Source organism: Silurus meridionalis, chromosome 15 (genome assembly GCF_014805685.1).
Source record: "Silurus meridionalis isolate SWU-2019-XX chromosome 15, ASM1480568v1, whole genome shotgun sequence".
NCBI classification, from domain to species: Eukaryota; Metazoa; Chordata; class Actinopteri; order Siluriformes; family Siluridae; genus Silurus; species Silurus meridionalis.
Window position 1 is genome coordinate 10092378 of NC_060898.1, and position 17416 is coordinate 10109793.

Sequence of the window (17416 nt, forward strand, 5' to 3'; positions counted from 1 at the left end):
AGGGCTCACTTTTATATCATGGCTTTGAAAATACATTATCAAATCATTCTGAATAATAAAAAAAAACCCACAATGCGTAATTGTACACGTGCTTATTTACGTGTAACCGATGTATTAAATGTAAGTAAATTTTATATATATATATATATATAATATTAATTTAAGTGACAATAAATAGATCAATCGACCACTAACAGTGCCCGCTTTTACCCACATTGGAGCCCGTTACCACCAACATATTCTATTATGTTGGCAAACATAACGGAATACATTACCCTATTAAAACTCAAATAAAACAATCCTATTAAAATTATTAAATTATTTTCATGTTTATTCTATTGAATAAATATGTAGGGATTATCGTGTGCCCACCTCGACGAGGCTAAATTAATACTAAATTACTACATTCATGCAAGCTGCGTCCCAAATGGCATGTCCCTTGCATCTTATTAAATGGGGCTATTTTCGAACAAAACTACTTCAGCATACGGCATAACAGACTAGCTTTACTGGGTACACTTTCAAAACACTTCATTAATTCACTTTAGTGGTGTCTGAAATACAGGTTGGCTGATTAAAGGTTAATATTACATTTATTCTACTTGTTTCAAGAAAACGAGTTTTATGGGCAGTTGCATCAGTGCGAGGTTAGTATTTGTTTTTATTTATTTATTTATTTATTTATTTATTTATTTATTTATTTATTTTTGTTATGCACACAATAAGATGTGCGTACTGTGTTCACGAGGATACAACCGTGTGCACAGAGTTAAGAATGAAAGATGGAGCGCAAATCTTTGCAGCCCCCAGTGTCTGGGTGAAAAACTGAACAGGTTTTATCTTACATAGTTTTTACAATTCAAGACGTGAAGAGTGAGATATGAGGCGTATTCTGCAGTAAAACAATCCTGCAAAAAGGTACGCCTATACATTAAAGAAATAAGAAAAATAAAATTGTTCAAACAGAATCACAAAAAGTAATATTTCTTAAGGCGGTTGCTCCTTAAACCTAATTCAAAGAAGATGATACAAATAATCAGCGGCAATAATCATAGAAATTAAGAAATGGAAATGGAACTTTGAAACTGATCAATTACAATAGCGAAATATGTATAGCTTACTAGTGGGAGTCTAATAAAGGAAAATATCGAATGTATTATGTTAAACATCAAATACCTTATTTGCATGAATGTGTCTTCCTAATTTTTTTCTTAAGGTTATTCAAACCTCTGTCCGAAACTTCTCTTCTGCTGCGCACCACTAATAACAAAAGGTTAAAGACAGTAGAGCGCAGGGAGGCGAAGGCGCGCGTTGTGGCGCCGCTCATTGGTGAAAGAAGAGTCAGTTCACATGGCGGTGGGTTTGGCTTAATGCATCCGCTGAGTCGCTGTCCTCTTTATTGTAAACCGTCCCGTCCACGAGGAGCGTGCTAGTTTTCCCTGTCGCATGAGAAGCACCGCGTGAAATTACGCGGGGAAAAGGAGAAGGAGCACAGCAAACTGGTGCATTCGCAGGAGAGAATAGTATTAGAGAAAAGGAAAAAACTTAAAAGAAAGAAATATGGCCGTGTCGGCAACTCCGCCGGTGCTTTCCCCGAGCTCGACACCGGGCGCGGGCGCTTTATTCCGGCCTGACCCGCTGTACTCCAGCCCAGCCGAGTCTCCGCGACTCACCGGTAACATGATCAATGCTTTTCTCAGCAGCGGAGGAGGCGGCCATGCGAGCAGCAACGGCACCATCGGAACCACAAGTAATAGCAGCAATAACGAGTGCAAGATGGTCGACGTGCACGGGGTCAAAGTAGCCTCGTTCACTGTAGACGGACAGGAACTGATCTGCCTACCACAGGTGTTCGACCTGTTCCTAAAGCACCTTGTGGGCGGCCTGCATACCGTCTACACCAAACTCAAGCGACTGGACATCTCACCTGTGGTGTGCACCGTGGAACAGGTGCGCGTGTTGCGCGGCCTCGGCGCGATCCAGCCTGGCGTGAACCGCTGCAAACTCATCAGCCGTAAGGACTTCGAGGCGCTCTATAACGACTGCACAAACGCCAGGCGAGTAACGCAGTTTAGCACATCACAACACAAACTCAAGTCGTAGTTTCCGTTCAAACTTCATTCTTTGCACGAAGCGTTCGAGTAACTCAGTTCGGTAAAACACAACCAAAGTCAAAGACCACATTTTAGTTGTGTTCTTGAATTTTCTTTCAAAGCACAATTCAAGTACCACAATGCGAAGCTCGGGCGTAAGTTCAACTACTTTCTTGCAGAACCACAAATGTTTCTGTTTAAAAATGTACTCTTGAACTATAAACAAAAAGTTTTCTGCTATACCAATACAAAGCGCACTCTTTTTTTTTTGGTCTCTGAAAATTGAACTGTAGAACTGCAGTTCTCCAGGAGGGACTCGTCAAACTTCAATCTGCGCTTTGTTTGTCTTTTAGACGAGTTTACTTCAGCATGTTTTGTTCTGGTTCAGAGTTTTGTGTACGCCAGCGGCTTGCCTCTGTCGCCCTGCGTGAAGAGCTAGCCCAAAGTGTGAAACAACTACACTGTGTTTATAAATATATAAATAAAAATAAATGGTACTAATGTTTTAACATATGTTTGAATATGCACTTGAAAAACTGCAAAAACATGTAATGGCTCTTTGAGCTACAGCTTTTTATTCTTATTTAAAGCAAAGGTCCTATTTTATACTCTTCTAAGGATTCCACAACACTACAATTATTTCGAGATTTCGTGATTTCAGTATAAACATTACGATAACGAGATACAGAAAAAGTTTTATTATACATGATTATGGATTAATGAAATCAAACAAAGCCTTATTTATTGCGTCAGTTGTCTAAATGCAGGTCCCTGTCTCAAACAGGGAATGTACCTACTACTACTAAAAATAATATTATAACCTGTTACTCTATATATTGAAAAGACTGTTCAGTCCTAGTATAACGTAATTTAATGGCAAGTATGTATAAGAAAATTAGGTAAAAGTATCCTATGTTTAAAATGCCTGCCTTTTATTTGTAATTATTTATTGCATACTCCCCAATAAATGTACAAAAGGGAGGGAGAGAGAGAGAGAGAGAGAGAGAGAGAGAGAGTGGGGAGAGGCAGAGGAGAGAGAGAGAGGAGAAAGAGAGAGATAGGGGGAGAGGCAGAGAGAGAGAGAGAGAGAGGGGAGAGGCAGAGAGAGAGAGAGAGAGAGAGAGAGACAGAGCGAGAGAGAGGGAGAGGCAAAGGGGGAGAGAGGGGGGGGGAGAGAGAGAGAGAGAGAGAGAGAGAGAGAGAGAGAGAGGCAAAGAAAGCGCACCCAGATGGCCGAGATTTTTACTCAGGTTTTGGTAATTAACCTTTTACCGCAGCTCCTTCTGCCCCACCACTCCTTCAGAATCCAACTGTTAACCTTACTGGGATTTGCGCTTTTCATAATCGATTTGTCTCGCACATCTATTCAACACAAACCCCGCAGGGTTAACCACTTGCTTAGCATCGTTTATTTGACATTAGGCTGCAGTGTAGGCATTGAAACAAAACTAAACTAAACTGCGTTTAAACATGTCTGGTTTTAGCGTTGTTTAAGTAATGCACATCAGGGATGAGAAGGATGTAAATTGTAAATTATGCGCAAGCAGCCCCCCTTCTTCTTCTTCTTCTTCTCTTCTTCTTCTTCTTCTTCTTCTTCTTCTTCTTCTTCTTCTTCTTCTTCTTCTCTTCTTCTTCTCTTCTTCTTCTTCTTCTTCTTCTCTTTTTTTAATGTGCTCACATTGCTCAAAACGCTGTTCTGCTGTTAGACTCAGCAAACATCAAAACATTGAGCAACAATAATATATAAAGCTAATAAAGAATACTTGCGATTGTATTAAGGAGTTTCACCGCATCTTTAAAACCCGCCAAAGACATATTTAAAAGCTCCTAAATCTGCACAGGCACTGCGCTCCTGTAATCCTGGTTTTACGAGTCAGCAGTTAGCAATTAATATATAGCTTTTAGAACATTGCTTTTATTACTTACTGAAAATAGTTGAGATGATAGTGCGAGATGAACATTAGGTAATGCTTTAGCGAGAAACACATGTACTGTTACCAATCTTAATGCCTACCTAAAAAAATCGACACTACCATCCTGTGTATTATTCCCATTATTGTTTACAGCTATTTTACCCTTTCAGCAGTCAGAACGCTCTAATTGCTTTTGCGCGATCTGACTGACTCTTTTTAAGCGATTCATTTCTTCCTGAACACGTGAAGGGCCGTAAATGTTGGTGTTCGAATGAAATTATTCTTATTGCAATAAAAAGCACTAAAGTAAATAAACACATTTTTATTAATGCGCATGCTTCTTAATACTTAAGGGCAGGTGCATGATAAAGGTCATCGGTGTGTGACAGTTTTGTGTGTGTGTGTGTGTGTGTGTGTGTGTGCGCGCGAGCGCGTTAATCGATCAGTGCGTAAAGCTGACTGTGTGTTACGTGTGAATCGGACAATCCCTTCGCTTTTCAAAATTCGCTAGTCTAACTGTAAAGAACAATGGACAGGTTAACTAATTACTGGGGATTTGTGAATATCTGTCATATCTAAATCCACATTTCTAGTTAAATAGCAATGACACGTCAAATAATTTTTAATATTTATCTTGTACATTCGCTCTTTCTGACATTCCTATGATGTAAATTAATACCAAAAAGGTTTAGCTGGATCCAATGACCCAATTTACAGACCCACTAGATGAAATTAAGTTAATGTCTTTGTTTTTTGTTTAATTTTGTTCAGTTTGCACAGTATTTGCACTCGTTCATACGGTGCTCTCGCGCACTTGTGTAGTTTTCACGGGGTCTGTGTCTAAGAGAAACAGACTACTCATGCTGAAAAACTTGAACACCACTGAGAACTGAGAATGTGGGGAAACCTTTAACATCCACATAATTTTTGTTTATATGATCAGTTATGTTTTATTCTTGATTTGCGTTCAGAAGCTTTAATCCAAAAGTTGACCATGAAATGGTTTCATATAATAAGACTAGAGTCCGCCGTCCGTCTTCTTTTTGAAGTTAACATTCCAATATCAACGACCTTTCTCCGCGTTAGATTTATGGCACTCCATTGTAAAAGCAAAGGTTGAAATACTTTGATATTTTATTGCCAAGGGTAGGGGTGGATGGGGTTAGTTAGCTTCCCTCTCTCTCATCTTAACCCAGCCTGTGACCAAGTAAGCTCTAATGTTAATGCTTTTAGACGCAACGCTTTAAATCGGTCCTGCGCGTAAAAGACCAATTACAGTTAAAGCGTACATGCAGTCAGTTACTACTTATTCAGCCACATACACTTCAGGGCGCACCGTGAGGAAGCGTTCAATCCGTGTAGTTTAGTCAAGCTCGAAATTTTTATTCACATTTTAGAAACAGTAAATGAATATCTGCCAAAAGTAAAAACTGTTCAGGAGGCAACCCTTTAAATCCCTATCACTACCACTTTGTTTCATTAAAGTTACTGAATTGTTTAATGGTGGATATTTATTATGCTTTAAGGTGATGAACTGAATATGTTTAGGATGTAAGAACATGTAGGAGCATAACTAGAACATGTAAACTGTATTTGGCTGCCTTTTATTACAAGACTTCTACTAATATATATGGGACATATATATTGTTAAAACATATATAAATTATATATATATATATATATATATATATATATATATATATATATATATACACACACACACACATACATGTATATATATATATATATAAAATTGTAATGAACACAATCTCTGCTAAAAGAAACAAATATTTCACTATCATTCGGGTGTGACTTTACAATGCAGGCTGATTAAAATTCCAGCAAACCTCTGCAATATATTTTCCCAAATCCATGATCATGTTAGGAAATAGAACAGACTAAATGTAACTAAATAAGCAGCTCATTGGCAGATACAAACACAAATGACTGAATAAAAGATATTAAACTTTCCTATTGCATATTTCTATAAATGGCATGAAAACTTTCCAAAACAGATGTAGATATTGGCATTGTGTTAAACCCCCTAATTCACAATCAGACAGAAAATTACAAGATTAATTTGAAAATAGATAAATATTTTTACACATAATGGCATGTTCACACCAAGCCAAGAGACATAACTGAAAGTTAAAAACACCTGTTTACTGTATTATGTAATTTCAACATTGCATTATAATTCACTAAACTGTTAGAAACCGTGTGAAAGTCTTGTATGCAAAATGTTAAATGATTTGCATTCAGAACTGGTGACTGACCTCTAGTGTTTTTTGAAATGGCATTTAGAAAGCTTGTTTTGATTTTATGTCATATATTGTGAGAAATGACAGGGGACAGGGGATTGCACAATGTGCCAGTTTTGTATCTCTTGTGTGTGTTGCATTGTGATTCAGTAAGAGAAGTTATATTTGACAGATGGCAAATACTTTTCAAGCAAGATGGAAAATGACACCTCTGCCACTCACTGCAGGAGAGTGTTTGAGGAGGACTGCCAGAGCCAGTGGTGTCATTTTGACTTTGAGTCTCCTTCCTGAGCTTAATGACACATCTGTACCCAGCCTATATTTATTACAGTCATGTAGAATAAAATTGATTGTCTCCTAAAAATTAATTTTTGCTTTGCCTCTAGCAGTGCTTTAATGGAGGACACTGGGCTCCATGCAGAAGTATACTGTTTAATCACATTAATATAACAGCCCCTAGGACAGCTAAGATAATTGTATAAACGAACACAGAAATATGCATCTTCAACTTTTATGATAGAATTATGCAAATGACTTTCCTCAAGCTCTTTTGAGCCCTAACCATCTAATTAGGGCTGAGCTTTTAAATGGTTATTTTTCTGTATGTTGATTCAGAGAAGAAACAGGGAGCATGAAATTGAAAATGACACTAAAATTGGTGTTAAGTAAAAGCAAGCTCTGAAGGAGATGATTAGAAGACATTTAAGAGTTTTGACATATAAGCTTCCTTTAACCCACATTTGCTGCTTTTCCAGAAATAATTAATTTTATTTTTCTCATCTTAATTACAGAATGATGACAATAAGCTTTGATAGCTGTTATGGCCGGGAAGCTTTTTGTGGGGGAGAAGGCAATCTGATTTAGGGAATATTAGAACCTTGTTTACATGTTAAGCATTACTTTTAAAGGTTAATGGTAATTATATGAGTTATAAAACATTCACAACTCACATGAATGACTCATTTCACAACAGCCTATACCTATGCCTATGCCTAGCTACCTGTGCATGCAGCAGCTGACAGAGGCTTATGGCAGGATGTTTTGTTATATTGAGCCAGCAAGGAGAGGTTACTGTAGTAACATAAATGGTCCTTACATAGCCTCGGTGTGATAAAAAATGAGCAGCTTTGAAATTTGAGTAAAGGATGACAATTTCCAGGCAACAGTAATTTTTATGGTTGTATGCCCAATCTAAAGAGAGATCAGGATTTCCTCTGGCATCGCAAAGCTACAGGTATGATGTCAGGCACAATTTAAATATAAATGTTGATTAGACAATAATACTGGTGTAATATGAATATTAATATATATACAGAGCAACATAACTACAAAAACTGCGCATTTTCTGTTTGTTTTTGGGTGTATATCTTCTTTCAAGAAAGCTAAATATTTAAAGGATACATTTGTGAAAATGAAACCATCATAGTGACTTTCTTGTGAGACCAAAGGGATTGAAGGTTAAATAATTGACACTTTATTGCTGTTTTAGAAGTCAAATTGTGACTCAAAGTCTGTTAATAACTATGTCAGATGTCAAAAATGTTGGATTTCAAAGTTAATACAAAAAGGTTTTAAAGAATAGGTATATAAGAGTGTTTGGTGCCTATGTTAAATGAAGAGAATCTATGGGAATGCAGTGACATCAGACCTTGTGCTCTAGGTGTATCTGTGAAGAATTCATTCTGTCAGTGCTTGCCCTCGGCAACCTGAGTTCAATTACACACGCACGCACTCACGCGCACTCACACACACTAGCGCTCACACACACACACACACACACACACACACACACACACACACACACACACACACACACATTAATATTATTCATGCAGACAACTAAATGTAACCTTAAGCTCAACCTCAGTTACCAAAAATGAATCCTTTTAACATATTAACTTGTTTTAAAAAGCAGTTTTTTTGTGCCATACAGCTGAATGGGTAGTGTGGAGAGTGCATATTAAAAGTATATCTCATAATTTACCATCTGCAAACTTATTGAAGTTGTGGTATTTTCTGCATATTGGAGACTTTCCCTTTTTGTCTATATTTTAAGTATAAAGACATACATGTAGAGTAGTGGGGGAACAGTGAAAATGAGGGGTGTCTGTAAGGGTATGAAAGAAATAGACAATCAACAAAAACTTTATTATTTCAGGTTTGTAATAGTATATATTATACTGTGCAACCTTGATACTTGTTCGGGTTACATTCAATGACCCCTCGTGAGTAACAAAAAATAGCGAGGTTTTGACTCTCCTTTTGTTGGTTCTTTTTTCAAGGGGAATTGTACTTGTACTATACTGTAAACTCAACAATTATTGAATTACTTGTCATAAATGTTTTATTTACTACTTTAAATGAATAATACAATAATAAAATAGTTTTTTATAAATTGTATGTCATTTATTACTATAAACGCTGTTTTGAAATGTTACACCGAACTTTCAAGCCACTCAGGGCTTCTCGTGAATAATTAGATTTTTCACGAGTTACTCTTAGTCCGTTTCCAAATGAAAGTCATGAACTATCGAGCGAGCGTCAAGGTTGCTAATATCGAGGTTCCACTGTATATATATATATATATATATATATATATATATATATATATATATATATATATATATATATATATATATATACTGTATACCATTATATACTGTATATTAACCATTATAGTATATCTCCTCCATCAACAATACTATAGGATTATAACTTGGATATATTTTAACGTAAAAGAAAAACTCCCGAGAGAAATTGTTGTGAAAGGAAGGAGGAAGACAGTGAACAATGACTTTCTTGGTCGGCTACTGTTTAGATACAAGCCGTTCTAACGTGTTGAGTCTGGGTGAAGGGAGAGCTCACTAAATCCAGTTGCAACAGAAATCATATAAGCACAGACAGGTTTCCAAAACTCATGCTTTTTTATTTTTCTTGGCAACAGCGTTACGGGTTAGTCAAAGAAACTTAGAAATGAGCATCAGAAAATAATAAGGACATATTCCTCGGTCTTGCACACATGCAGTAATACCGGTAAAATGCGGCGGCAGGCTGTTCCCAAATTGCTCTTAAAGGAGCCACAACATATTTCACCTGTTACACTGTGTAACAGACACTGTCTTTCGTTAAAGCCTGTGTAAAGTTCATTAGTTTCAGTGTAGACAAATTCAGTGGGTGCGGCTTATATTTGGGCGCGCTTAATAGTCCGGAAATTACGGTACCTTCATTTCTTCCCTCACCACATCCATAAACCTCCTCCTTGGTCTTTCTTTTTTCCTCCTTCCTGGCAGCTTCATCTTCAGCATTCTCCTACCAATATACCTCATGTCCCTCCTCTGCACATGTCCAAACCATCTTTATCATGTCTTCCTTACCTTGTTTCCAAAACATCCTACATGCACAGTCCGCCTAATATACTAATTTCCTATCCTGTCCATCCTCATCATCTACATCAGCTTACATTTCAGCAACCATTTTAGTATATCTTCTTAAGGGACAATACTATAGAAATGAAACTTGGATATATTTTACAGTAGTCAATTCAGTATAGATTTACTGTCTTCTAAAAATAACTCAACATACAGCCATTATTTTCAAAATAGCTGGCAATAAAAGTGAGTACCCTCTAAGTCAGGGGTGTCAAACTCACGGTGTAATTATATTTGGCCTGCGAGATCACATCAAATGTGTATTAGAGCTGCCCGCCAGTATATAGCGCATACACCGCTAATACTACAAATCCCAGAATGCTTTGTTAGTGCGTTGGCACGTCAGTCGAGAAAGCTGAAAAACTGCGTACTCAGCGCTGAATTTACCCTGTGATTTACCGACTTTGAAGCCCAGAAATGCAGATTTTTTTTGTGGTTGACGTGGAAAGCGCACCAAACAACCTCTAAATGTAGCTGACTAAATGTAGCTGAAAACTCCACTCAGGAGTCTCACTGATGAACACATTAACTCAATCCTCAGCTCAGCTCAGAGCCTAAACCCAGACATTGATGCACATGCATATAAGAAGAAATGCAGGTATCTGGCTTGAACCAATGTGCATCAGAGTAAATCAGAGTGTAGCAAACTGAGCTTGAATGAATGTTGTCACTTGTTCTACTCCAAGGCATGGACTGGTAATAGTTGAAAGATTGCTTTAAAGGAAATTATTATAATTTTTTGGTTGTTTTGTTGTTGGCCTGTGAAAAAAGATTTACATTAAAAATTAATTCGAAAGGCTATAGATAGAGAGAGACATAATAAGAAACGAATACCACTGATGTGTGTTTTATTTCAAATTTAATTTCTTATGTGTTTATAATATTAAACTTTAGTTGTTCCAGATTCATTGTTTATGCAAAACTAAAGTTTGAAATATGAAATGGTTAAAAATTACACATGTGGAGAGACGGAAAACATGCACAATTGCAGTACATTTTTTGCAATAAATATTGAGTTTGGCCCACAACTTCGTCCCAGTTTTTAATTTTGGTTTTTAATTATCACATATACACATTATACACTTTACATATAATGTTTATGTTTTTGTTTGCTTGACAGCAAAATACAAATGTATGTATCTTGTATTAGAACAGTTAAAATGTGGTGCTTTGAGTATTTGAATTCTCCCATACTGACCACTAGATGTTCAACATGGCACCTCATGCCAAAGACCTCTCTGAGGATTTAAGAATTAGAATTGTTTCTCTCCACAAAGATGGCTATAAGAAGATCTGTAACACCCTGAAACTGAGTTTAGGGTAGATATATACCTTTTTTTTTTAGTAACACACATCTCCCAAACTTGAAATTATGTTTGGAGTTTTATGTCAAATGGTAAAGTATCCTGTACAAGACTACTTTTGGTGACAGTGTTACAGAAATCTAGCTGTGAAAGAAGTAAACTCTATTAGAGTGTCTCAGGTATTCATTTATTATAATAAAAGCAACATTTAGGAATTTTAACCTTTGACACCAGTGGTCAGGTTTTTCTAGGTGTTTAAAATTCCTAAATGTTGCTTTTGAATCAGAACTGAAACCATTTTAAAATTGAGCACTGGTTCTGAAATCAGACCACCTTATGCTTATTAAACTAATAAAAGTTTAACAATAATGTTTCTTAAAATGATGAGAAACCAATATGAATTCAAACAGGCAGGTGTCAGGAATTTATTAACTTAGTTCTAAAACAATGTATCAGATTGTATTAATTATAGTCTAAATTAAACTTCATAGTTTTTGAGTTCTTCATGGATCTTTAGACTGTTCATGTGAAACCATGCTCTGCTCTCAAAGTGGTCTCCAATTGAATAGAACTCCATCCAGTGGTAGGGCATTCGGATGAATCAGGCAGGTACGGAAAGAAGAAAGGGACAGGAACAATGGTAACTGGTACCTCAGAAGCATGTTTAACTTGATGTAGAAGGAGGGAGAGATAGAGAGAGAGAGAGAGAGAGAGAGAGAGAGAGAGTAAAAAGAGAGAGAAGGAGAGAGAAGGAAATAGAGGAGAAGGAGAGCAGAGGGGCAACAGGGAGGGAGAAACAAGGATCCATATTGTTATATAAAAGTTAAAGACACTGTACAGTGTGATCAGGGTACAAGTAAGGACTCAGACAGGACTAGCTATGGCAGCATAACTAATTGGAAGAGCCAGAGGATATCACAGACACGAGAGATCTCTGGAATAGCGAGGGACCACCACACCACCCTCAACAAACCTGAGTAAACATGTGTGAGTGAGTAAAAAACAATGATCTCTTCAGATCTGCTCATTTACCTTAGAAAAGCCTACTGACAAAATACTTGACAGAATAAATATATTTTTCAATCTACATTTGAACACTGAGATATTGTTTGACTTCTAAACACTAATTTGCAGGCTGTGTTATAACTGTGGGGCTTGTAAGAGAAAGCTTTGTCCCCTGCTACAGTTTTCACTATTTGAGGTAGAAACATATAGCTTGCACCTTTTAATCAAAGCAGAGGTGGTGGCTCAAAATGAAACAAATGTTTGTTCAAATACTGAAGCATGAGATTTAGTTTTTTATACATCAGCAGGAGTGTTTTATAATCCATTTATGAAGCTATTGCTTTTGCTGTTGGTGCAAATATGCCTTAAGAGCTGATGTGTTGTTCATTCTGAGATGCTTTTCTGCTTACTACACTTGTACAAAGTGGTTATCAAAGTTATTCTAGCCTTTTATGTCAGCTTAAACCACTCTGGCCATTCTTTGTTAATCTTTCCCATCGGCTATGCTGCTAAGTGAATTTTATTTTATATATTTTATATTTTATATATTTAGATACTTTAACACTATTCTGAGTAAACTCTAGAGACAGTTGTACATGAATAGCCCAGTAGTTAGAAAGGCTCAAACAAGTTCTTCTAGCACCGCTAGGTGCACTTGTGTGTCTGGATGATTCAATGGTCAAAATCACTAAGGTCAAATTTCTTTTTTGACATTATGGTGTGAACATTACCCCAAACTGCCAGACTACTGCATCTGTATGATGTCATGCATTACACTCCTTAGATTAGATTATTCCATGAATGTGATAATCCTAAAAAAGTGCCCACTGTATTATCTTTTTCATAGAGGCAAAATATCTATTTAATGATAATACTTTGAATGTTAAAAAATATAACTGAAATACTGAACAGAAAGAAGTATTTTCCTTCAGAATATGGGCTGTAATTAATGCATATGTGTATAAATAAAATCTAATTCTATTTCGTTGAATTTTCTGTTGAATTGAAACATAATATGCAAAATGTTAAGTAATATTAAATAGTTTTTCTCAAGTATGCTTTTTTACTATAGAAAATTAGGTAAACAAAATGATAGAAAACGAGGTAGTACAATGAGCTATGTTAAATAGACTGTCAGCATTGATGGTAGGAAATAAAAGCTTTCAGCTTTCATTTTGCTCCCCTAAAAGCCAGAACTTTAAGGCCTAAAGAAAGTTCTATGAATTCACAATTAATGACATAAGTTCTTCAGATGCACTCACATTTTTCATAATGAATTCAGGACTTGATAAGATGATAAGGCAAACCTTCCCACTGCCTGTTTTTAATTGATGATTGTGTGTCTGGATGTTGATTTTAGCTTGGTCCATTGTGGGCTTACTTGTGTCACCTGTCCTGTCTTTCACTGATTCTCATCTTTTCTTTTTTGTGAAAATAAACAGCTTAGAGCTTTGGTTAGTTTGTGTGTGTGTGTGTGTGTGTGTGTGTGTGTGTGTGTGTGTGTGTGTGTGTGTGTGTGTGAGCAAAATACAATTTCTAAAGAAGTATCTTGTGAAGAAATTTGAAAAAATGTAAAAATGCCTGTTTTTCATTTAGAATTTTTAATTCTTAATAAAAATATCACCCTTGTGTAATATTTTACCTTTGTAAAAAAATCTTCGTCTTCAGCACTAGCTGGCTAATTTCACTGAAATAATTAAAATGGCTTGCAACTAATTTAATCCCTTTTTTTATTTTATTTTTTACAACAAACAAAGATTTGTAAAGCTTCTGCCCCATGTCACATTTTCATAAAACCTGTACAGTAGGAAATATTTTAATTCAAAATTAGACAAATTTAACATTTTTATTTTGATAGTACATTTCTAACCTATAGATTAGGCTTGCAATTAAATGCAAGATCAGTGTCTAAGACATTAATGCACCTGCTTTCTAGACTATGTATGCACAATACCACTCTTCCACAGCATTCGGTAGCCTGTGAGCAATTTTGAATAAAGCACTAAATGTTACGTAATTATAAACGTGCTGCTTATTATTAACAGACAAATTATAATTATTTTCTTGATTAGTCAAATTCAGAGCAAAAAAAGAATTATACAACTAGTTCGTTCACAACACTAATCAGTTCTGCTTTACTTCTAAGATGCTCTGATGACTAATAAAGATCAACATCCATCCTAAACTTGTAAATATGCTGGGTCTATAAATTAAAACCACATTAAATTCTGGTTGTTTAGTCCCATTAGGTAACATTGTTACATGCATCAACGTAAAGTTAATATTGTCATAATAAGTAGTGTCATGTAATGCGAGTAGAGGCAGATGAAAGTAAATATATATTCAATTACTACAATGACATGATAAAGAATCAAAACACAAAATAAAAAACATTACATTACAGTTCATGACTTAAAAACAGAGTGAATACACACATCCTTTTTAACAAGATCCACCACCTCTCTAATGCCTCACTGTGTTAGAAGATCATCATAAAAATAAGCATTTCTGTCTGTGGATGGAAAGCAGTGCTGTGTATGAGAAGGATATAAATGAGAATGTGACAGCATTGGGTGCATGTTTATACATGTTGGTGTGTCACCATGTGAATGTGTGTGCTAATCATTAAAAATATTCCCTATGTTGCTATCTAGGAAAAATGGCAGAGGACTTATTATTATAATGGTCTACATATTAATGCAATTTAATTCATCCCTGTGACTGGCAGTATTCAAGTAATGCAAACCAGTCGTCAAATGCTCGATGCTCGCTTGTCTCCTTGTTTCTGCAGTGGCATAATTCACCTCCTGTAGTGTGTCTGTTTTCCCAAGGTGCCACACTAGAAGATTTCAGTGTGAGAGATGGCATGCCCACTTGGCCTCCTGGTTCCATTAAGGCTTGTACGTAATGACTGGGTCAGAGTTGTTTTTGATGTTTTATTGAAAGATCACCACAGCCATTAAATTTTTCCCTGCCTGTATATCAGGATTATCTGTGGCAAGAACAGTATGGTTTATCACTCTTCTCTCTCTCTTTCTCTCTCTCTCTCTCTCTCTCTCTCTCTCTCTCTCTCTCTCTCTCTCTCTCTCTCTCTCTCTCTCTCCAGAGCTCTGACTCTACCCCGTTGAAAACCCCAATCCCCATGTTGGGATGAATTGGAATGCTGGTTGCACCCAGGTCCCCCTCACCCATCAGCACCTGACTCTAGTAACATCCTTGTGGGTGAATGAGCACAAATCTCCACAAATACACTTCTAAATCCTAAAAGTACAGGTTGTTAGATGCCTACAAACTTTAACACTTTTTATACTCTCATCCTCCTCTCTCCCTCTCTATGGTCTTTGCCTCCATCTAACATGTTTTCCAGGGCTTGCTGAGAAATAGCAATTAGTTTTAGATTTACGCCACAATGACAGACACTGGTATATAAATAGAGGTTAAACACACAATTTACATATTAATTTCATGATTCATTTAATCAATGATTTATGTGGATATAGATTGCTTTTAATCTGCCACTCCGAGGCACCGTTCTCACACACACTTTTCCTCTCTTCTGCTGCTCACCAAGCATGACAGAATAGAGTGGTGTGTAGGAGCACTCATTCACTCCCTCCTTCTTCTTCCTCTCTCCTCTCAGCTGTTCAGTGACTTGGAGAGGAATGCGAGTCAAACAACCCTCCTAATTGGTTTAATTTTTCAGTGCATGCACCGATCCTGACATTCGTTTACCGTATGCCACCATATCCTTGCTCACTTACTGATTGCTCTCTCTCCTTTGGGTTTATCTTTGTCTGTCTCTCATTTTCAGCATTAATAATGATGCAATAATCAGGCTGGTTAAAGGCATGGTAATGAGAGCAGTGTTAATAGTGATTGGTGGTACTGTTTGAATGTTCATAATGGATTGCTCATATAAAGGCTAGCACAAAAATACTTAAAGGGTGATTAAGACATGTTTGCTCATTTATATAAATAAATAAAATGACAACTTAGTTCCAATAAAGTAATAATAAAAAAAAGATTATTTTATTGTTTGAAAGGACAGTTTAAAGTATTATGTATAATATAAGGACAACACTGTATTTAGAATGAATATATGATGGCAATAGAGCTTTTAAAAAAAGTAATACAATAAAGATTACAGAGTTTTTTGCCACAAAACTAACAAACTGTAATGATTTATTAGCGTTGATGTCAAAATGTCACTGCAGGGTTAGACTGGAAGAAGAGCACAGAGAAGAGAATGAAAGCAAAAGATAGATAGAGAGAAAGTGTAATAGAGAGTGATGTAAGGTGCAGAAAGGTGTGTGATAGCTGCTCATCCTGTGTAAGATAAATAATAGAATTTAATTATTTCCTGGCGGAGCTGTTGATAGTCAGGGTCGACATTATCACCGAGACTCCACAGCTGCTATGATAAAGGTGTTAATGGAGGTGTTGGTGTGTGTGTGTACATGTGTGTGTGTGTGTGTGTGTGTACGTGTGTGTGTGTGTGTGTGTGTGTGTGTGTGTGTGTGTGTGTGTGTGTGTGTGTGTGTGTGTGTGTGAATGCAAAACTTTGTCTTATCAGCTCTTGGTAAGAAGACAGGTAAAAGGGCCTTGTTAGCCTTGCAGCCCACAACAACTACTTTGAAGTATTTCCCTGGTTGTGGCTCCTATTATTAATATACCCATCCATCACTACATGATATAGCTTTACATAGCTATGTAGCTATATGTTGTAACACCAGGGTTCTGGGGGAATGTTGTTTCATTTCACTGTGCACTGCGACAGCTATATATGGTTAAAATGACAATAAAAGCTTCTTGACTTGACTTGACTTGCCTCATAAACTGATCAGTGATCCAAATGCATGTGTGTTAAAATTAGCATGAAAAGGGTGATTCAATAAAATGTTAAGGTCATGTATGTCATATGATAATTAACAGAAGTATATTAAGCATGTATTATGTTATATTTCTCCTTACTTATACTGACCTGAAAGCTTTAATGACAGCATGGTGTTGTGGTTACAAAGAGTTTATGCAAGTCATAGATTAATGATTTTCATGCATAAACAAATATAAAATACAATGGCTACTGCTTAATGACATATATAATGGAATATTTAAATTATACTAATGCTAAAATTGTATATTGTATACCCTCATTCACAGATTTGAGTTTTTTGCAAGGCACACACTCATGCTGGCAGAGGTACAACATGGGTCTGATAGGAGGCATTCATTAACCTCCCCTTGCTGTAAAGATAGGATCTGGATCACCTCCCAATCATAGACACCACTGGCCATTTACAAGCTCTCTGCAGCTCATAACACAAGTATTGGTCCGTACATGGGAATGTGTGCATACACCTTTAGCAATCCTTGCAATCAGACATGTATCTTGAAACGCAATAGCATGCTCCA

General features: G+C 36.5%; 1 protein-coding gene across 7 annotated transcripts in view; it reads left to right on the forward strand.

Annotated features, from left to right (window-relative positions):
- Positions 1-1027: 1027 nt before the first annotated feature.
- dacha (dachshund a) overlaps positions 1028-17416 on the forward strand; it is a 136281-nt gene continuing 119892 nt past the window's right edge. For 2 of the 7 annotated variants that reach the window (XM_046867271.1, XM_046867275.1), the window contains exon 1: positions 1028-2057. In XM_046867271.1, the coding sequence (XP_046723227.1) occupies positions 1561-2057 (497 nt within the window). In that variant the 5' untranslated portion in view covers positions 1028-1560. The remainder of the gene's footprint in view (positions 2058-17416) is intronic. The other 5 variants (XM_046867270.1, XM_046867274.1, XM_046867272.1 and 2 more) reach the window with 4 other exon arrangements.